The sequence below is a fragment of the Myodes glareolus genome, chromosome 1, assembly GCF_982192425.1.
Source record: "Myodes glareolus chromosome 1, mMyoGla1.1, whole genome shotgun sequence".
NCBI classification, from domain to species: domain Eukaryota; kingdom Metazoa; phylum Chordata; class Mammalia; order Rodentia; family Cricetidae; genus Myodes; species Myodes glareolus.
In genome coordinates, this window is record NC_142026.1 from 13,278,077 (window position 1) to 13,301,358 (window position 23,282).

Genomic DNA, 23,282 nt, shown 5'->3' on the forward strand with positions numbered 1-23,282 from the left:
GCAACACAGCTCTCAAGTGTTTGCAAGACTCCAAGTGCATCGGGTCGCCCAAATGAACATTATTGCAACGCAGTTCAGCTGCATAGGTGAAGACCATGTTAGGAATCAGATCTACAAGGATTTCCTAATGAGAGCAGGTGGCTGTTGATAGTCTAAATAGATTCAATAATTAGTTAAACATTTTTAGAACTTTAGGGTCATCTCACAAGGGATTTCAGGAATGTTCAAAAGACAATTCATGGGAAGAAAGCACCTGTTCAAGAATATCTTCATTTACATTCTCCTAATGGGGGGAACATATTTTGAAAACAACATACTATAGGAAAGACTAATTTTTTTAAAAAAAAATTTACCTACTACATTTTACAAATGTCCCTAAAATAGTTATGGATTTTGCATGAAAGACTAAAATTAGTTTATATATTTACTTAGTTGCTTCTTGTGTAAAATTTAAAAAATGTACACAAGGGACTAATATTTCGCTACTTGATATGTAGCTTTTCATACCAAAGTTAAGTGATAATGTGTTTTCTCTTCAATACCACATCTGGTTGTATACTTTAAATACATGATGTGTTCTAAATAAGGCAAACATATCTTTTGGTCTGAAATCCCATGGTAGGAAAATGAGACCTGCTCTAACTACCATAAATTTTATGACATGCACCACCAAAGGATATTTAAAACCTATTTTACATATTTACACACATGTTAATGTTACAACATTAAATGTTTACCATTCAAGCAATATTCAATACAAAAACAAAAGCTAGGCCGCTTTAGCAAGAATAATACAGTACAAAAAAGCTGGGAAAGTTGATAAATTGTTACTATCACTTAGCCAAGTTAATTCTTAATATTTTATAGAAGTATTAAATTGATCAGCAACAGGATGAAAAATAAACTAAATTGCATTTCATATCTCCTTCAACAGTATTTTTGAAATTCTGAGTAATGACCTAGGTTGAGCCATTAATGCAAATCCTCAAAACTTAAGTAGTTTCTTGATACTTTTCATTTTGAGGCATCTTTTAAAGAAACAACAGATGCCTCTCCACATGCATTCAAAAAATCAATATAATTAATCAATAACACTCTCCACAGGTAATAAATGCTGAGAAGCATTTCTGCCTATCTGTATTGATCGAGAGAATTGCTTCAAATTGGTTCTGATGTGTATAAAAATCATTTCCTTATTGATCAAAGCCTGTCTTCCCCTCTCTGATATGTTATTTCATATTGGGCACACAATTGTTTTAGTTTCCATTCTTGTACTTGTGATAAATAGATTTCCTGTGATCTGTATATGAGATTAATTTGAATGAAATGGAAAATGAGTATTTTGTGTCTTTGGAAACATGTTGCTCAATGTTCAAGCAAAGCATGAATAATCATGAGAAAGTATTGTAGTTCTACTAACGAGAAATGGAATGATGGATTTCATTAACATTTTCATTATTCATGGTAAGTTTAAAAGTTTTGAATTAGCTTCTATAATATTAAATTATCTGTTAAAATCCTTATAACAAAACTCTGTTCCTGTAACTACAGCATCTAATCTAGAATAAATCCTCTAGTGATGAAATAATAAAAATGCATAGTTTTTTTCAAGGTTTGATTTGTGATATTACTATCACTCTATATTCCTATAACATGTCCAAACTATTAAGTGGCTGTGTAACTTCTTTGCTAATAATGTGTGTAAATGTGTAGATGCCAAGTAGTAAGAAACAAGTCTTCAAAATTAATTATCTGACCTAAGATATATGATGTTCCAATAGATACAGAATTTAATAAGCCTTCTTTTAAAAAAGGTCCATGTTATAGTCAGCTGAACAGTACCTGATAACTTGTAGCTCACAGGAGGAAACTTTATTGATCAATTAAAGACTCCTACAAAGTAGCACAGTCTCTAATGAGCTCATTACCTACTATTGTGAGTTATTATTCCAACATCAACAAAAAAACTCAAAGATCTCTGTCCGCGTGATTTAGGGAATTTCATAACTGACACCAACTCTCTTCCTTCTCTTGGTGTCCCATTACCAACTGACACAGGTACACTGCCATGGGAAATATTAGTAATCAAACACATTCTTAAAACATGGCTTGCTTAAAATGTTTTCTTCATGTCAGCAGCTTTTTCTTTGAATCCATGGAATATGAATTGACATCTGAGGTCCAGTTTGCTTTGTCAGTGTAGCAAATGAGGTTACTTTAGTACTGAAGAGATATCGCATGTAAAAACAAACCAAGCTGAAATCACTCAACAAAACAAAATATCTGCTCTTCTTGGGAACAATCGGTATGAATAGAAGGATAACATACCTATACTGCATTAAAAATGTTATTAACCACACTTCCCCTTCTACACTTATTTCCACCTCCATCCCCATGCTCCCAGATTTTGTCATGTGATTTTGTCTGCTTCCAATTTCCAGGCAGATCTATGTTTTCCTTTAGATTCACCTTATTAGTTAGCTTCTCTAGGATGAAGAACTATAGGCTCAATGTCCTTTGATTATGGCTTCAATCCACTTATGAGTGAGTACGTACCATATTATTATTTTTTTTTTTTGGTCTGGGTTACCTCACTCAAGATAGTGTTTTATAATTTCATCCATTTTCATGCAAAATTCAAGAAGTCATTTTTTTTTTAACCACTGATTAGTACTCTAATGTGTAGATGTGCCACAATTTCTTTATCCATTCTTCCGTTGAGGGGCATCTAGGTTGTTTCCAAGTTCTGGCTATTACAAATAATGCTTCTATCAACATAGTTGAACAAATGATTTTGCAATATGATTGAGCATCTTTTGGATATATGACCAAGAGTAGGATTGCTGAATACTGAGGTAGGTTGATTCCCAATTTTTTGAGAAACCACCACACTGATTTCCAAAGTGGTTACACAAGTTTGCATTCCCACCAGCAATGGATGAGAGTTCCACTTACTTGTGGATTCATGATAATTCTTGTATAGCATATGACTATTGTATAGTTATCCAAAGTTATGAAAATGACTTTTTTGATCACCAAAGGACTGTTGATTTCTGGAAATGCTGGATGCTCTTCAAGCTTTCAAAAAACAAAAGCAACTCTCCTAAGGTCCATGCTTCTTCCTGGCAAGCTAGTTCTACAACCAGATCCTTAGAGTTCATAAATGTTATTAAAGCACTTAAAAACATTTCTTATAGCCAACTTGAAATGTGTTTTCTTAGAAAACACATAGGTCCTACTCAAAACTGGAGTTTAATACACAAAGTTGTTGACAAAATTTAGTAAGGGACGTTTAATCATAGTGGGGAGACGACATTGAGTCAATCAATAAAAATTCATCCAGAGGTATTAAAGCATGATGCAGACGGTAAGAGTAGGAACCTTGGAGTCCTCAGGATCCTAAATCCAGATTTTATTCATCATATACTGTGTGGTCTTGGGGAAGTTGCTTTAATTTCTCTAAATTTTATTTTCTTCTTCCATAAAGCAAGATATATCCAAACAGAAAGATATTTCTAAATATTATTGTGATAAAATATTTCAAAAGGTGAGATTAAGAGTTGTTTTAATAAATTCCATACATTTCCAAATATAAATCAAAGTCTATTTTATTAAATATCATACATTTGAAGTGAGATTATTTTAATGTGATAACTGTGAAGCTATTTGTAGGGTACATGACATTGTTCATGGGAAATTTTAAAAATTTTAAATCTTAAAAATGTAATACTCACCTTAAAATACAGGTGAGTATTTTGCAAATATAATGCACTCCAGTTCTGCTAGCTGAATTTCAAGCACGCAAAGGCCATGATAGCTGTTAGAATTCGTAGCACAGGTATATTTCTACCCCATAGAGTTGTTGTCATCGTAAAGTGAGATGATACACTTAGAGGACTTAGGACAGTGCTTGGAAAACAAGAAGCCCTAAAACTGGTAGTTGTGACAACTTTAATTATTACCCACTGAGAGTATTGATCACAACACTCTCATTCTCAAGTTGGTCAAATGCACGGGTATTTGTTTGTCCCTGAGTAAATATAAAGCTAGAAATGGAGAACACATACATGACTGACCATACCTTTTGGCACCTTGTTAACATGTGAAAGCAGGAATAAAATGCCAGGAGGAGAGACTTCTAAGTATGTGTGTACCTATAGTTGAAGAAAATCATTTGAAAAAAAAAATCAGTGAATGGCTCAGCTTCTGTCAGGATGATATAACCACGGACCAGGCAGACAGCTAAGGAGAATATTCCACAAGAGACATTAATGAAGAAAGAGTTCAAAGGTGGTAACACTATACCCAAGTGTTCAATGTGGGTTTAAATTAACTGTAGAGATGTTCAAAAGTATACCAAGATGTTTACATTTTCTATAGTCAAAAGAGAATAGTGAAAAGAGCACCAACTTGGGAGTCAAAGCTTAGCAAATATACATGATAGTAATTTCAGTTAAGAATATGGATATTTTGTGGTGATGTTTTGTTTGAGCTCTAAAAAATAAAGCTTGCCTGAAGATCAGAAGATGGAGCTAGCCACTAGTTAACCACAAAGGACAGACAGTGGCCATATGCCAAAGAACAAATAATTCAATAAAAAATGGACTGCAGACCTAACCAGAGAACTCTCATCAGATGAATCTCAAATGGCTGAAAGCCCCTTAAAGAAATGTTCAACCTCCTTAGCCATCAGAGAGGATATGGGGTAAGGGGAACAGTTCTCTATGTTCAGTGGGAAGACAAACTGGTAAAGATACTTTGGAAATCAGTATGGCCATTTCTCAGAAAATTAGGAAAAATCTACCTCAAGACCCAGCAATACCACTTCTGGGTATATATCCAAATAATGTTCAATCATGCCACAAAGACATGTGCTGAGCTTTATTCATATCAGCATTATTCTTAATTGCCAGAACATGGAAATAACCTAGGTGCCAATCAACTGAAGAATGGATGAAGAAAATGTGGTACATTTACACAATGGTATACTACTCAGCATTAAAAAAAAAATGACATCTTTAAATTTGCAGGCAAATGAATGTATGTATCTAGAAAAAAATTCATATTGACTGAGGTAACCCAGACCCAGAAAGACAAATATACTATATGTACTCACTCATAAGTGTTTAGATATAAAGCAAAAACAAAGCAAAAAGAAAAACAGCCTACAGTTTACAGCCCGAAAGAACCAAGACAACCAAGAGGACCCTGGGAGAGACATACGTGGATCTACATAAAAAGGAGCAAAAGACAAGATCTCCTGAGTAAATTGGGAGCATGAGGGTCATTGAGGAGGAGGGAGGGTACAGGAGAGAGAGGGAGGGGAGCAGAAAAATGTATAGCTTAATAAAAACATTAAAAAAGAGAAAATTATATCCAAATGTATTTTTGGAATAATATAACAAGATGAGAGAGAGAGACAGAGAGACAGAGAGACAGAGAGAGAGAGAGAGAGAGACAGACAGACAGACAGACAGACAGACAGAGAGAAGAGAGAGAGAGAGAGAGAGAGAAAGAGAGAGAGAGAGAGAGAGAGAGAGAGAGAGAGAGAGAGAGAAAGAGAGATACATGGGAAACAGAAAAAGACAAGATCTCCTGAGTAAATTGGCAGCATCTAGATCGTGTGAGAGGGTAGAAGGGGAGGAGTAAGGGAGGGGAACAGGGGAAAATAAACATATAAATGTATAGCTCAATAAAAACAATAAAAAATCCTAAAAATAAATAAATAGAAACCCAGATTACTAGGAAAAATATATCAAGGTAGGGGGATGGAAAGATGGTTCAGAGGTTGAGCACTGGTTGCTCTTTCAGAGGTTCTGAATGTGATTACAGAAACCACATGGTGGCTCACAACTATCTGTAATTAGATCTGGTACCCTCTTCTGGCAATGCAGGAATACATGCAGGTAGAACATTGTATATAATAAATAAATCTTTTTATAAAAAATCAGGGTAATCTACAGCATGGAGAGCTATTGACTTTGGAGAGATTTGTCAGGGTGAGAAAGGGATGTAAAAATTGAGCATCTTAAGATAACGTGAAGCAGAATTAACAAAAACTCAAAGAGAGAAACTGGGATTCAACCTGAAGATCCCAAAAGCAAAGCAGCCAGCCTCTGGTTCTTACCTTGACCTTAATCCAAAATGGTAATCCTGCCTCCAGGAATCTCAGAATGAGTTTGCACCTGAGAGCTGTTTCCTCCTATTTTATAATCTTCTCTAGTTCTGGGATTAAAGGTATGCACCACCCAGTTTCTATGGCAACTATTGTGGCTACTGGGATTAAAGGTGTGTGTTTCCACTGCCTGTTCTGGAAGGCTGATTAGTGTGGCTGTTTTACTCTCCCGCTCTCCAGGCAAGCCTTATTTATTAAAATACAGTTGAAACTCCACTACAATAGCTCCTTACTTCTTTAGAGGTATGCTTTTGGTGCCAAACTATTTTTCCACCTGCATAGATATCAAAAATTCATTAAAAGTTCTTTAGTTTGAAGAAGTGCCAGCATTTTTACATCAGACTTGAATTTGAATAAAAGCATTCAACAACTTGAAATTTTTCACAGAATATTTGTATGTAATTTTTAAAAAGTGCCAATAATTTATCTGCATTTTTTGTTGGCATGGGATAAAGAGTTCAGTATTTGGTAGTTTGTACTAAATGGAGATGTAGGTTAGCTCCTCCTGTTTGAAGATAAACAGTGAAGAAAATGATGCCCAGGTTACCATGTTCATGTATTTGGTTTCTCATGACAAATCCAGTTGAGGCTGCTTTATTTAAAAGAGTATTAGTGGAATTTTTCTCCAAAAATATGCTTACTGCGACAATATAAAAAGGTTTTGTTGCTTAAATAAAAAAATTGCTTGTTATAATATAAAGAAGTTTTGTTGTTCCAAGACAGGCTCCAAAGACACAGAGAAACCCTGTCTTGAAAAACCAAAAAAAAAAATTTTTTTTTGCTGTATAAATAAAGTTATACATTTTCTTGAAACAAAATTTAAAGAAATATACAATACAAATGTGTAAAGATTAATTGTCTCACTTAGTAGTAGAGATTGTAAGAAACTTAGTTCAAAATCAAAAGGAATTTGCACATTCATCATTAAAGCAAAATGGAATTGTCCTCATTGATAAATAAATGTTAATTGTGATTTTGGAGGCACTACAGATGAAAAGTACTCATAATCTCTCATTGTTGATATATACTGAGTTATTTATATAAATACAGCTATTAAAAATTAACATACCCCAAAATAGTGTTTTCTTACTTGATGAAAACTTTGAATAGCTTAATTTTCTGGATGTAACACATAAAAGAAATAAGTCATATTTTATTCAAATGATGTTTAAATATAGAATTGTTTATTTTAATAGTAGTGTATATGTGTGTGAGAGAGAAAGAGTGCGTGTTTGTGTGTGTGTGTGTGTGTGTGTGTGCGTGTGTGTGTGCGTGTGTGTGTAGGTTGTGAAAGCAGAAAGAGAGCATAGAGAAGAAAGATCTTAAGGGAGTGTGACGAGATGGTGGTGGAAGCCATGGCAGATGAAGTCAAGAAGAGGCCTGAGGCAGAGGAAAAGGACCAGACAGACCAGGAAATTGGGGACAGTGGGACAAGGAACTGGGAGTCAATAATAAGAATGAGGTAAAATGACATATCTGTGAAGATGTCATGATGAAAACCAGTACTTTGCATGGTAACTCAAAGACCGAGTAAAAAACACCTAACTTTGTGAACGTACTTTGTATAATTTTATTTTTAATCAACACTGATTGTATATAAAATATAATTTTAAAACTATACCTTTTCAGATATATTTTATATGCTATATTTAGAATATGCACATTCATAATTTAATTAATGGATCCTATTTGCCTATTTACTCAAAACACAAGAAAATTAAAAGTAGAAATGAATTAATTTGTGCTCTACTTTCATATTTCCTGTTTATTTATCTTCTTAATTTTGCAGTCACAGTTATAACATTTCACCCTTTGCATTCCTCCATCTAGACACCCCCCCCCCCGCCTCGTCCCTGTTTTCTCTTTTTCAAATTCATGGCCTCTTCATATATTAATTGTTGTTGCATGTTCAATAATACAGCCTGCTTAGTCTGTATATAATGTTATTTGCATGGATATTTTCAGGGCTGAACATTGGTATTGGATAGCACTTTCTCTGAAGGAGACAATTTCTCCTGCTCTCCGTATTTCTTAGTAGTGTGTGGTTATTTGTGTGGGGCTGAGGCCTTTCAGACCTTAGAGAAGTAAATCGGCTTTAACATGAGTAATACTACTCCAAGTCTCACGTAAATTCCTGTGGCACTGTTTCAGATTATATATCATCCCATTGTCCATGTCATAATTAAGTATTTTTTAAATCTGTTGACATATATGAGGGTTTTGTATGTGTTCCATAGCACACATATGGATACCAGAAAATAATTTCCAGTAGTATGTTCTAGTCTTATAATTTTATGTGTAGAGCACACTCATTGTGTAGATATACCTAAAGGTATATACATCTTGGAAATTTTAAAGTCTTTACCTACTTTTCGTATGTTGCAAGAGTAGAAAGGGAGCATAAAAAGTGTTTGCATGTAAACCGGCTAAATCATTATGCAAAACTATTAAAATTTTTTATTGTAATGACTTTCAGAAATTCCTTAAGTCCCTCTCAGTATTACTAACATTGACTTATACAGGTTTGACCACAAAATAGTGGTTTTAGGCTAAATCTTTCTCCTTACAGACTTTGGTTCTTTTTTTGTCAAATTAAAAAAGAAGGCTTTAATTTTAACAGGAAAATTTATACAACCAAAACAGTTATTAAATACGAATTACAGTTCCAATATCCAGTCCTTTTATATTTGGTAAATTTAGAGAAAGTACTCAGTTATCTATCCTATCTCAGTAAGTCTAGAGTTCTGTACCTAATTCACTTTCTATCCTAACTAAGGAAAGTTTAAGTCTAATTATTTACTCTTTAACTCCAACAAAGACCCCAGAAGGGTGAAAATGTTATGTAACAACAGGGACATCTGGCTGCCTAGACAACCACCCTAGGTTCTTCTGTAACATTGGGGTATCCAGCTTTGGCCTACAGGCATGCTATATCTGACAGACATTTCTGAGAAGCAGGAGACTTTGAAGGGCTGTCTTTGAAGGGCACTAGTTTGCTTTTACATCCTGCTGGTCCAGTTTGGACAGTGTCCTGTCAGTAACTGAGGTAAGGAAAGTCTCTTTGCCCAAATGGCGAACTTTGCTGTAAAGAAAGAAAACTCCATACAGAATTTCTTTCATATCCATCATCTTCTTTTGAAGTAAATGGGTGCTGTCAGGAGCAGACATGTTTCACTGTCACAAAAAACTTAGGTTATTAAACATATTAAATGCCACACTCTTTGAAGTGTTTGAGGATCATTTATCTATCTAAATATATCTGTTTATTACTTTGAAAACATACCTAACATGACCATAAGATTGACTATTATAGACAACTACTAACCTGTATTTCTTAATTATACATTACATTTTCAAATGAACTGTTTAAAAACAATACCCTAAACAAAAGTAGAATTACATATACAGTATAACAGGGCTTTGATGTTTTATGGCTCCAATTTTTTTTTTAATCCAGCATTCCTTTAATGGCTATTGTATAAAAAGTTCAAGAAAAAATCTTTTGTCTGAGTTTCAGGAAAGTCACACACAGAAGTCACCTCTAGAGTGAGGCTGGAAGGGAAGTCTTGTGTAATGCCTCTGTCAGCAAAGGTTTTAGGAGAAGAGGGCTTATAATAAATATTCACATCTGCTGTATTGGACACTCTAATCCATCCTAAGTGTGTTTGCTGTGTCAGGTTTTGTTCTAGATGAAGAAACCCAGTAGTTATAGAGGTTTACAGATAGGCTATATTTATCATTCTTAACTTTCCTCTTAAAACCCCTCTCTGTTTTAAAACCCCAAGGCAGCTATGACAATTTGAGGATGATATGTGATCATATATTTCACCATGCTTATGGTGATAGCTCTGTTGAATTCTTACTCCAAAATGGACAAACTCCCTTTCTTTCAGGATCACCTACCAAAATCTGTCTAGATCTTTAACTGATAAAGTGTCATCTGGATGTGGATATATGATGTTTACAAGTCTGGGCTGCAGTTTTGAAGTATTTGTGTTTAAATGTTATCTTCTTCTCAAGCTTCTGTCTTCATCCTCTTGATGGAATTACTATTTCTTCTTTCATTCAGTCCTTGTATCAAGTGTACAGAATGACTCACATTATGTATTCAGTGTAGTATCAGCATGTTGAAAGAGCTTAATAAATGTTAAACACTGTTATTGGGATGACATCATGCCTTCTAAGTATGAATAGATAACCCAATGGTTAATACTTATGTCCTAAACTTGGGGAAGCATATTCTATTTGCTTTACTTGCCTCCACATGCCCAGAGAGTTGTTCTACTGGGATTTTTCAATAGAATTATTAATTAAAATTAGGATATTTTAATTCTTTGTTACTCACTAAAATTGTCATAAAAATTATGAAGCTTTCCCACACGAGATTTGGATTAGATATATGTTTTAATTTGCAGAAACTTTGAAATTTAAGTTAAACATCATGTTATTATTAAGTAGAGATATTAATTATTTCATTTCAACTCCAAAAAATGTACTGAACTCATATATATCCCTACTATTATTGTTTTATACAGTGCTTTAGCAGAATTATAATAAACATATTCAAAACAGGTAGATATATTTTGAATTTCCTAGAATAAATACCTAAAGGTTTATCTATGCAAGACATGTGTTCTGTTTTTAATTTTGAATGCTTTTCCTCTAAATATTTTAGTATATTCATTTGAAAAATAAAGTTACTCCCTTTAGTTATTCTCAATCTCATCTCAAAATGATCTGTCAATCACAAATATAAGAAGAATGATGGGGCTTGTAATGACCTTTGAATGTTAAGTAAATAGAGCTTTAGGCTTTTATTCTAAATGTATCTTAATTATGGCTCAAATTCTTTTTATAGATATGACTTAGTTTATCTTTAATGAGGGCCTAACATAAAAATGAATCTGTTGATTCACAGTCAAAACAAGATAAAATGTGTATCGTTTGCATACTCTGACTGCTTGAGCTAAATCTCCCTCTGTTTCCATGTTTTTTCAGGTCGAGTTTTAGCTCAGGCGAGTGCCAACGGGGTAATCCATCTGCTGGATCTTAAATCTGGACAAATTCACAAACTGGTGGGGCACGAGAGCGAGGTCCACACTGTGGTGTTTTCCCATGATGGGGAGAATCTGTATTCTGGAGGTTCTGACGGCACCGTTCGATTGTGGTGCTAACCAGCACCAGCACACCCTGCTGCAGAGGGCATTCCCTCTAAGGTTTAACAATGTTTCACATAGTCCGCTCCCAAGCCAGTAAGTACCTGGTTAAAACAAACCAATAAATAACAGATTTGTTTTAAAACAAGCTTTGGGGAAATGTTGTATGATCCAAACTGTTACAAATAAAAATTATAACATTTTACTCATTTGTCTGTCCGTTTTTTTCCCCCATTCTCTCTTCCTTTTTCTCATTTGGTTATGAATTTAGAGACAGGGTATCTTTGCTAGGGGGTTGGAAGAAACAGCTTTACAATGACGCCTAATGACAGAGTAGATGAATTACAAGACATTGATTTTTAACGTTAGAGAACAAACTGCAGGAAAACGCGGCTACTTTTTTTTTTAAATCAAACCCGAGCTGCAGAAGATCCAAAGTTGAATTATGTATAGCACAAGGAAAATTTTTCTATAACCAGAGGGTCAAACAGAGTCGGCAAGCATACATTTTCACAGATTCTTTGACAATGAGTGTGCTTTATCTATTAGTAATAACCAAAGACTGCAGATGGCTCAACTCTAAATGCAAGTCCCCGGAACTTTCATCTCTGCAGCCCATCCAAGAATGCATTAAGCAAAATTACATCTTTCTAATTTTTTATTGTGATTTGAATGCAAATAAGTGTCGCGCACGGAGAATCTCCCCCCTCCACCCCCAGGCTCGCATCCGCTGTATCAAGTGACTGCTTAGACAACACTCCAGCCTGGTCCGCGGAAGCAGCTGGGGGTTTCAACCAAGCAGGGCTCGGAAGCCAGTTGTTGGCGCTGTCCGTGGTGCTGAGGAATTCCCGGCTGCCGGCAGGATGAGCTCCGAATCAGCAGCAGTCTACAAACTGCTCCCAGCGATGCCAAACCCCAGCTAAAGTTGCGCCTTTGCTTCACGTCCACAGTTAGGATCTTCTGGTGTCTGAGGAGGGATCCAGACAACATACTGTGGACGATGCTGATGGCTCTGCCGGTGGAGTGTGCTTTAAGCTTCAGTATGCCGTTTCTGTTTGTGATCCTCAGAGCCTAGCCAAGTCACCTCTACTGCTGTAGCAAACACTGTGTAAGTGAACCCATGTGTGGAGGAGGCGTAAGCAGCCAGGAAATTTCATAGAAGGATCTAAGAAAATGCTAAAAATAAGTTCAACATGATTCTGCTACCGGGGTCCGGATTTCCACAGGACCAGCATTGCTTCTTGCTTTGAATTCTGAAGACAGGTCCAAAGCGTATTTCTTATGTGTGTCTGCTGTTTCTCTCTGGATGGGTGGGAGACTGCTTCTTGGCTGTGTTTTGAAATGGGAGGTAGAGAGGATGGATTGCCTTTAATTCGTGCCTGAAAATGCATTCTTTGGGTGACTAAAGAGGACCGGCTTTCCTAAGACATACCTGACCTTTAAGTTCAGATTGGTCTGTGACCCCCAGCACCACCATTAACCTCAGAGTGACTCGGTAAGTGACTCTTATGACATGAGTTGTATTTGCTTTCTCAAATAAACAGATGCAGTCATTTTAACTCATAGGTAACGATACAGGGAGGGGAAGTTTAGCTGGGAAGTGAGCCTCAGTTTAGCAGCGTTGCATTCTTATTAAAATCTTCAGGTAATAGTGTTGTTTGATTTCAATAGCCTCCCTCTTTTTAAATGGCATTTTAGAGGGTACTAAATCATATTTATTATAATGATAGCTCTTTTAAAAATAGCCTAAGAACTTTCTTTCATTATAAAGACATGTATTTCTCATAATAAAATCAAGCTTATTGCTAATATGAAGCAGGCACCCCACCCCTGTTTTATCCTTAAGTTTGCATTTGTTATAACCTTGCACATTAATGCCTACCTGTGGCTTACAAAATGATAATTTTCTGCCTGGGTCATTTTAAAGCAGAACCCTGTATGTAATTTCACATGGTTTCCTTGCATGGATTAATAGACGCTGCTGGACACTGTGAGGAGGCACGGTAGCTTCCTTGTCTTGCAAGATAAACTTTCTACATATGTGAGAGGTGCATAAATGTATGCTTTAATTAGTAAATCACATTTATGTCTCTCCAGAAGCTTCTACTATGTTTATGGCCTCTGTAGTCATTTAGACAAAAAGAAATGCTTTGTCAAAGGGAGCTTCTAGGTTCTAAAGTAGAATTATAGGTTTGCATTTTCTTCTACTGTCATGACTCATTATTTTTGACATATTTTAAGAGAAATTCATCTCCTTTATCATTACCCCAAAGGAATTCACCCAAGAGGAATTCTAATATCAGAGAATATTGAAGGAATACTAATATCAACCTTCTCTGAAAAGAGAACATGTGAATGCATCGCCTTCCATTTTACTATTACTAGAATTTGCATATCTAACTTGAAATGCAAATGTATTCTAAGAGTTTATGAAGTTTCCTAACATCATCTTCATCATATTTAAAATTATCATAATTATATGCTAGCCTGAAAAGAAGTAGTTTATCACTGTTTTAGTATAGTTTGGAAATAAAACAATAAAAGAAACTTAGATACCTTAAAATGCCCTACATACAATCTTAGTGATATTGGCATGAAGCCAATAACATTTAAATAGATAAATGAAATATTTTAGAATAATTTTTTTATCCTTTTCTCCCAGAAATTAGTTTCTTCAGAACCTTTGCATAAGCTAACTATTCTAAATATTCAAAAGGTTCTCACTACTAGCACTTAATACCAAATACTAGCACCCTGGAAGTCTGTAACAGTTATTGCTCCTTAGTTAATAAGGAATATAGTCTGTGAATATCAATTTTTTATTATTTTAAGAAAGTTTCACAGAAAGTTTTTTTTTAGTGTCTTTGCCCAAATTACCTAAATATAAATATTTTGGTCATTACTAGTGAGTTATATTTTCAATAAAATGTGAATGCTATTCATATTATATGGAATGAGTCAACTTCAAATAACATCACATGACCAGTAGAGCTTGGTTGCTATAAAAGAATTTCTGGCCCACTAGGAGCTTATCTCCCACATAAAAATAAAGATGTGAGTAATAGTATAAATGGCTTTGTTTTTAACAAGTCCATTTCAACAATTAAATTTTCTTGTAGTAGCATTTAGGTATTCACCATGATTTGTTAAACTGTTTTCGTGTTCAGAGCGTTTCAACCAGATTATGGGCATGAGAAAGAAAGCCTTTGTACTGTATCCATCTCATTTAAACTTGCACTAAACTGTTTTATTTTTTAATTCCCTTTTTTAGTTTAATGCTTTATCTTAATCTCTTTTTATGCAGATTATTATAACACCTACAATCTACCACTGATCCATCCAGTTTAAAGAAAAATATAGATGTTGTTTCAGATATCCTTGAACAATCAATAATAACTTGGCAATTACTTTTTAAGTTTCAATAATACCACTTTTTACAGTGTGCAAACAGGTAGACAATTGTAACTCAATGAAAAACTACAACTTAAAGGTCCTTAAGTAAAATAACTCTATAAATGACCTTTATTAAAACATATATTACCAAATTCCACTATTCAAACTTTTGGTAGACAGATGACCATTGTTTATTTAAAGCATTGGTGTCTTCCAGATTGAACCCATGCAAATAATTTAAGGTGGGTTTAAGTATATCTTTATTCACTTTACTTATGTCAAATTACCTTTTAAATATTTATTTTCAGCCCACCCCTCTTACATTCCCATGGAAGGAGCTGAGTGTATTTAATACTGGGAGAACATCCAGAAGCCCGTGAGGAGTGGGATGGCTCTTCATATTCATGAAGCTTGCATACTTCTATTGGTCATCCCTGGATTGGTCACCTCTGCTGCCATCAGTCACGAAGACTATCCCGCTGATGAAGGTGACCAGGCTTCCAGTAATGACAATCTGATCTTTGATGACTATCGAGGGAAAGGGTGTGTGGATGACAGCGGCTTTGTATACAAGTTGGGAGAACGGTTTTTCCCGGGGCATTCCAACTGTCCATGTGTCTGTGCTCTAGATGGACCTGTTTGTGACCAGCCAGAATGCCCTAAAATTCATCCGAAATGTACAAAAGTGGAACACAATGGATGCTGTCCCGAATGTAAAGAAGTGAAAAACTTTTGTGAATATCATGGAAAAAATTACAAAATCTTGGAGGAATTTAAGGTATGAGTTACCCTCCATATTTATTGAATTCTAATTTTCACTGCATAAAAGTAAAGCTGGAAAACATACAATAGCATGACTCTAGGTAGCAAGAGTAGCACCAAGGTTGACAGATGACCAGTTAGTTCATCGCTCAGTATCTGATAGTAATCTCTCTACTCTGACATCTTCAGCTCTTGTTTAATATCTTTTCATTTTTAATCGCTAAAAACAATCTTTCTGTGTTTTTACAAGATATGATTTTGGAGGGAGATTGTTGGAAGATATGCCTGTTAAATTAATCTTCCTATTCTGCTAGCTTCCTGACTTATTAATTTTTATTTGGAACCATTTACCAATGGCCTTGGCATATTTGTTTGCTGTGTAGAAATGCACATGCTACAGAAGGACTCAGAGCTGTGATCTCAACATTAAGAAAATGTATTGGGCCTACTTGTTATAGGGCAGGGCTCTGGCTCAGCTCTCTGCTAATCAGATGATTTCCTTACAAGACTTCCTAGGGAAATGAATTTATTATGGACTTTAAAAAGACAAGTTAACTTTTCAATGACATATTTGTTTTCCTTTCATCTTTGTGTCTTAATTTAAATAACGTGGATCTTGTTTTTATTTATTCTTAAGTTCTCTTTTCTCTGATGGCTAATTTTAGTTAGAATGTTCTACAAGACACATATGAGTCCTGGGAAATGAATTAATGCATCAAGAATATCCTAGTTAATTGTAGTGACAGTTTATGTGTTGAATGTCTTCCATGGTGAAAGCTTAATATTAAAGGTTCTAATTTTATCAAAGTTCTGTGATATGGTCCTCATAGCATTACAGGTAAAAAAAAAAAGTTATAGCTGGTCATAGTGTGCTTGTTTATTTTTGAAAAAAGAGTGCTTAGTTTTTAGATTTGAATTAACTTTTCTCTCTATGAAATAAGATGGTGCCAGAAGTCAGCATGTGGCAGACAGATTTGAACTGATTATCACTAGGGCTTTTGACTGTTTTATGGTATTCAGTCTATTCTGAGCCATGAGTTCAAACTTGCTCTAGTTTATAAAAGAATATCTGACTTTTTTCACTGCATTATTTTAGCTATAAGAAAAAAGGTTTTGAAGATTATATCAACTCTTTTATGCATTATTCTAGACTATTCTCTTTCATGTACTGTAAAATTATTTGTTGTGAAATGTTAAGAAGTAAAACGCTAGAGAGTTTAGTAAAGCTACCCTAACAGCAAATAACAATTAAACACATACTGTCATATGCTCAATAATGACAATATGGTCTTTTAAACATTATATACACTTTCATTATTAGCTGGTTTTATTTTCAGGTTATGAAAGGAAATATAGTATTCAATAGATTATGAACAAAATATTATGAATCTATTTTATGAACATTTATTATGAACAAATCAGTGACAATTAATTCTAATGAGCACATATAGTTAAAGTAGAATTTTCTAGAAAGAATATCAAGCCCACACCAGAAAACTCACAGGAAATACAGTTTTTGATAGATAGAATTTGGCAATCAGCACTTAATATATAAAAGAATAGATAGAATGGTTTATGAATTTATTCAACTTATCTTCACCCTTAAAATGTTATAGCTACTTATAAGATTTAGATAAACAAAAATATAACTTTGAAACTAGAGAGATTTTTCAGTGTTTAGGAGCACTGGCTGCCTTCCCAGAGGACCTGAGTTTGGTTCTCAGCACCCACATGGCAGCTCACAACCATCTGTACCTACAACCTCAGGGAATCTGATACCCTCTTCTGGTCTCCTCGGGTACCAGGCATGTATGTGATACACAGACATACCTGAAAGTCAAACACTCATACACGTAAAAATAAACAAAAAATTTAAAAGGTAATTATGTTACCATTTCAAACAACATAAAAACCTATAAACAAAATATTGATTATTCTTGTGCTCCTGGTTATAGCTCTACCATCGTATAATTCATCATGTAACATCCCTTAATAACAAAGCACTTTTATATATCTGTGCCAAAGGATTACTAAATATATTTTTAAAAAACATATTCCATTTTTTCACAAAGACTTGAATGCAAAAATCTGTCGAAATTATCTAGGACGAATCTGTGAAAATGAAGAATAAGACTGAGAAAGTTTAACTTATCTTCCCACCCAGAAGTCCTCCATTTATTTAACTTATTTTGTAATACTTCTTTTAAGCAATTTAATCTATTCAAATTCTCAAAGCACTTTTATATCAAGGTCAGAAACAGCTGGATTCGAAGCCCAAATTCCTCAGTGGGATGTAAGATCTGAGCCACAGTAGTAAGATCATAAAATAGTCATTGTAATGATTAGTTCCCTTGTGGGGAGATGTTGAAAATATTTAATGAAGTCGTTAGGCCCAGGACAACCAGAACATTTAGGAGTTGAATAAATGGCTGTTCTCTATTCTCCGTCATTCTCAAATATGCAGGGATTTACTCTATGTTCTAATTTCTTCTAAATCTTCAGCAATATTATATAATTGAAATCTAACTTTAAAAGCATTTCAGATGAAGGACTATTTTTATGTTGTGCTTGCCCACATGAACCATATAACTAAATAAACACTAGCCGTAGTCTTCTATCTTCATTATCTCCGATTTGTTGTCAGGAACAAATAGCTAGTGATTAAAGATTTATAGAACTTTCTTAAAATCATATACGAGATATTCTTTACAATAATATATTCATCTATGAACATTTGTTATACTGCTTGATATTGAAAATATAGAGTCACTCATTTTGGAAATCAAGGCATCTAGAAGCTAAAGTGCTCACAAGAAAGGCATGATTGGTATATAACTCAAATGAAAAGAAAAGCGGTCAAAAGTTGAGTTGATGAACCTAAGTGCGGTGGCGGCACACACTAGTAATCTCAGCATTTGCAAATGGAGGGCAGAGGGATCATAGGTTCATGATGCCTGTCTCAGCTATGCAACAGAAGCCTATTCCCCAAAGTAGAAATAGGGTTTTATTTATCACTCTGCAGTCCCACATGGGCCCAAGGTTTATGGTGTAAAAGCTTACCAACATAGCATGAGGCTTGGGAGCCAAAGGCTTTTCTCTTCAAGATGGTCAAGTTGCTTTTTGAAATCTGACTAGAGTTGATCTGGGCATCTCAAACTTCCAAAGGCGAACCCTCTGGAGCAGGGTCAGCGAGACTGGGAAAAGCCAAGACAGAACAGGGTGGAAGTGCGGGGAAAATGAGAGGCTGATCTGACTTTGTTGACGAGAGAGCAGTAAGTGTGTCCGCACTAACGCTGTATGACAGCAGCTAGGACAGGGTACCGCAACATTTAAGAGTGGATTTAAATATTCTTTCACTCCCTGAAGAACATCAGGAAAAGAGGTACCGCTGGAATTTTTTGAAATTACAAACATTCCCGGAAAAGAACAGAAAAACAAAGCTACTTTTCCCTTTCTAATGTAGCCCCTCACTTATGAAGTTTTCAGAAACATTTAAAACTTTGGGACGAAAACATCAAAACAACCGGCATGGTTGAGGATAAAGGAATCAGAAGCATTTTCAGAGTGACGTCTAACTTCCTGCTGACAACCTAGAGTGGCGGTTCTCTATCTTCCTGGTGCTGTGTCCTTTACTACAACTCCGCCTCCCTAGGGCTTTGCCCTTTAATAGAGTTCCTCCTTCCTAGCACTCCAGCCCTTTAATACAGGTCTTCGCATTGTGCTGACCGCCAACCACAGAATTATTTTCATTGCCACTTCATAACTGTAGTTTTGCTACTGCATGGATTATAATGTAAATGTCTGTTATTCCCAATGGTCTTAGACGATCCCTGTGAAAGGGTCATTTGACCCTGGGGGCCGTGAACCCCAGGTTGGGTGTGAACCACTGATCTAGAGTTGTTTCATCAACCTTTTTGAATCCTGCGCTGCCCAAAACTCTTCCCAGTGCGTTCACATATGCCATTGCACAGGGAAGGGCACATTTCCATCATAGCTCACTTGTCTGAGGCCCCTTTTGATCATCTGCTAAACAGCTTCAGGTAAGGAAACCAAAGCATCAGTCCGTAAGTTGACTTACCAAAGATCCTACAGCTGAAAATGGGAAACCTGGAAGCCTACCCATACAACTGCCCTCATCTCTTCTTGACTGCCTCTATCACATTATAATAATCCATGGAAGACAGAGCCACCTGACCCTTCTATTAGAACCCACTTGTTTCTTCCATCACAGTGAACCCTTTGAAATGATGAATAGTGGGTTTTTTTTCTCTTTTATTCCTACCCTAAGGATCATGAAAACACCACACTAGATATTCACCACCTTTCTTTTTGTAAATGGGATAATGAGCCAGATCATGATTGAACATATAAAGAGATTAACAAGTGTGCCTTCAAATGCCATGGTTCTATTTCAGCCACTATAGGTTTAGAAAGGGCAGTCCACAGGCAGGCCAAAATGACCCATACTGTTGCCAAGTGTAACATCCATTCTCAACTGACTTCTACTGGCTGGTGTCTCTCTCCGCTGCTTCCTAGAGCTGGTCTTCAGTGTGTCTTCATCTCATCCCTCTAGGGATTTAGTTGTAAAGTCTCATCCCAAGTGAATGCCAAGTTGCACTTCAATCTTTTCAGATCACAAAATTCAAGTGCAAATTGATCCCACGTATGTGTCCTAATGGGAAGAGTCATGCTCTTTGTAAAGGCTGTGAGAACCTCTTCCAGTTACTTATGAGTAGATTCCTCTCTATTCTGTGGAGAACTCTATAAATTCCCCAGTGGTCTGGCAACATTGTACTAAGATGAAGGTCACTCCATAGCCGGATCTTTCATCTTTTGTTTTGGTGTGTACCCAACCAATAAGGAATTAAAACCCACTTTTAATAAAGTTGATAATAAGTTATAAGAGCATAGATAATGGAGGATGAACACATCGAGTGGAGCATAAAGATCTGTTTCGGCTCCATGCTTCACCACCTTATTCTGCTTGGCCCAAAAGAGAGATAATTTCTTATTTTGCACAGTATTTTTGTAACTCTCACTCTGCTAGATTTAGCCTTTGAAAATATGTCTTTATTCTTTAAACCCTGTACTAATTTAGCTTCAGGTCATACACCGAAGGTTAGACCGCATGCAGCTGAAAGAGCTGTCAGCTTTAGCATAGCCTGGTTTACTTTGAAGTGATTCTCTGCAGTCAACACTCAATGCCCCAAATTCAGGATTCAGCTTGTCCCAGGTTCTTCCTTCCCTGCTGGAAGTTACTTTTGTACTGTTCCTGTTAGTGGACAAGACGACTGATAAGACCTACCTCTTATTTTTATATTTGAATGATTTTAGTATAAACATTTTCTCAGGATACATTTCATGTGTCTGTTGTTAACCTTCAACAACAGCAAAAAACTTATTATCATACTATGGCTACCTGACTTGTTTTTTCCCTGAACTTTGCACTTAATTTTTAAATCCTGATGAATTAATCAGAGGCAAGAAAATTATTCGACATTCAAAATATCTTACCAAATCATTACATCTATTAAAATAAAAATATGATGTCCGTTGAGTTTTGAATTGTCCTAGCTTGTCAATGGGTATATTCACAAGGAGATACAAATTCCAGCTCTGTCATTAACTAGTAGCCCATCATTAATGCCTAATTTATAACATTCCATTTATGAAAATATTTAAATGGAAAGTATTTTTTCAAATTTAATTGAAGGGATGTGTTTTCTGCCATGTTATGTTATGTTATTTTTCAATATGGAGAAAGAATGGGGCAGCATGTTTGGGGATCTAAGGACCAGATTTGTTAAAGACGAGGGCAAACTAAGGCTGAAGGAAAATGTTGCTGAGGGATCGGACTGGTCACAGCCTTAAAATCTCAGTTCATCTCCTACCGCACCAGCTCCTACAAACGTCATGGGAGCTAAGGAGCGTTTTGATTTGCAGGCTATACCTGGCCTTTGATCATGAATATTGTCTTCAAGAGTGTTAAGGAATAGCTCTTCCTCACTAGTTACTACCAGATAACAGAGTGAGTCTTTGCAGCTGCCTACCCACAGCATGGCTTCAGCAGGCAGGGTCTCCTGTTCACAAAGGATGTATGTCTTTTTAATTACGGACCTTCTACTCAATTGTTTATAGTCTCTGACCAATTTCAGAGATTAAAGAAAATTTTATAAAAACAGTTTTACGGAATTAATTGTGCCTGTTTTTCTGATGAAAATGTGCTTAGCGTTTTGTGTCTGTTGTTTGTTTCACAAAATATACTAAGGCTAGGAAAGAGATCAGATTTTAAAAAAAAGTTCTTAAAAATTCCCAAACAAGAGAATAGACTTTTATGAAGAAATGGTTTTTAGATGCATAAAATATCCCCCTTTGCAGTGAGAATCCATCGTCTCATCTTTGTTTTTGGACTATAGTCCTCTGGAGTGCGGATGGGTAGTATGCAGGTAGAGGGCATGACAGCTTCTGCTCACCCAGTTAAATTTACTACTGTCCTTCCTACTGGGAAATGTTACTATTAATGGTCGTAACTGTGTGATAAGTATGACTTCAGAGATTTGTGACGGGATGTCTGTGCCCTGTGCGCATGGAGAGACTGGTGTTTGATTTGCAGCCACTTCTGAGATTTGCAGAGTATATGACTGTAAGTAGCTTACTGGGGTCAGCCTTGAGAAGTCTACAGTCATTACTGCCCAGTTCTGATTAATAAAACAACAGCTCAAAAGACAGAGAGAATGTCTACCTGGTAACTGCTCTTCTAGATTCAAAGTCCAGTTGCATATATAAAAGTTTGCCTATTTTTAATTGCGTTTTACTTGCCAAAACAGTGCAAGAGATTTGACAAACATATTCTTCTCTTTCCTATATCTTATTTCCTCTTAAGTCTACACATTTTGTTCTAATTTTGCAGATTAATATACATATTCTATGTAGTCTTCATTGAAATTGCTACATATACACATTAGCATGTGTGTGTGTGTGTGTTTGTGTGCATGCATGTGTGCCTGCATATGTGTTCTGACCTGATATGAGAAGTTTCTACTTGAAGATAAGGTGAATCTTTTATTTCTACTCCTTAAAGTGCCGACCACATTTTTAAAATTTCATTCTGTTTCCCTGCTCCTTGATTTATCTACCAGGCAGTAAAGTGTGTTTTATGAAAGACAGTCCAAGAAAAACCTATCAGTGTGTTTTTTATTTTTGCTTGTCTAGCTCTTGAGCAAAGGCTTGAGGCAAACCAGCAGGAGCAGATGGGGATTTCATTGGGCTTGCTGTCTCAAACAATAGCTCTTATTAATTGAGAACCTGCTTAGTCTAAAGTCTGCACTTTGGACTTTATTATCACTGCTGATTAGCATCAGTAATTTCATTCTGACACACCTCTATTGTTGCTTCGCTTGTCTCTAGTACGCCATAAAGCACATCACAATAAAGTTATCTTCATAGGGGTTTAATGACATCATGAAAAGAATGGGAAAAAAACTACTAAAGGGCCTAAGAAAGCCATTCACATCCTTAAAAAGATTTCAGATGACCTTATTACACGCTGGTAGGAAGTTGTCTAAAAGGTAAAAAGTGCACTGAATGAAACTCACTATTTTCTCCATATTGTTCCACGTGACCATGAAGTCTTCTTGATCTGTTTATAGAATCAAAATAAAAAGTGTCATCATATATGTCTGCTAACAATGAATACTTTTAATTATTTGAAGGGTATAGTATTTCACATCAACTTATTCAAAGAGTGTCTTACAATCAGGCATGGTGATGCATGCCTGTAATCCTAGTACTTAGGA

The 23,282-nt window shown here is 35.6% G+C and overlaps 2 protein-coding genes across 2 annotated transcripts in view; both read left to right on the forward strand.

Moving 5' to 3' along the window:
- Positions 1 to 11,536, forward strand: part of Spag16 (sperm associated antigen 16) — an 883,930-nt gene extending 872,394 nt beyond the window's left edge. The window contains exon 16 of the mRNA XM_048459370.3: positions 11,174 to 11,536. Within this exon, the coding sequence (XP_048315327.3) occupies positions 11,174 to 11,349 (176 nt within the window). The 3' untranslated portion in view covers positions 11,350 to 11,536. The remainder of the gene's footprint in view (positions 1 to 11,173) is intronic.
- Positions 11,537 to 11,909: 373 nt separating this feature from the next.
- The window catches only part of Vwc2l (von Willebrand factor C domain containing 2 like), a 147,685-nt gene continuing 136,312 nt past the window's right edge, over positions 11,910 to 23,282 (forward strand). Inside the window, exons 1-2 of the mRNA XM_048459327.3 lie at positions 11,910 to 12,826; positions 15,033 to 15,502. Of these exons, the coding sequence (XP_048315284.2) occupies positions 15,113 to 15,502 (390 nt within the window). The 5' untranslated portion in view covers positions 11,910 to 12,826; positions 15,033 to 15,112. The remainder of the gene's footprint in view (positions 12,827 to 15,032; positions 15,503 to 23,282) is intronic.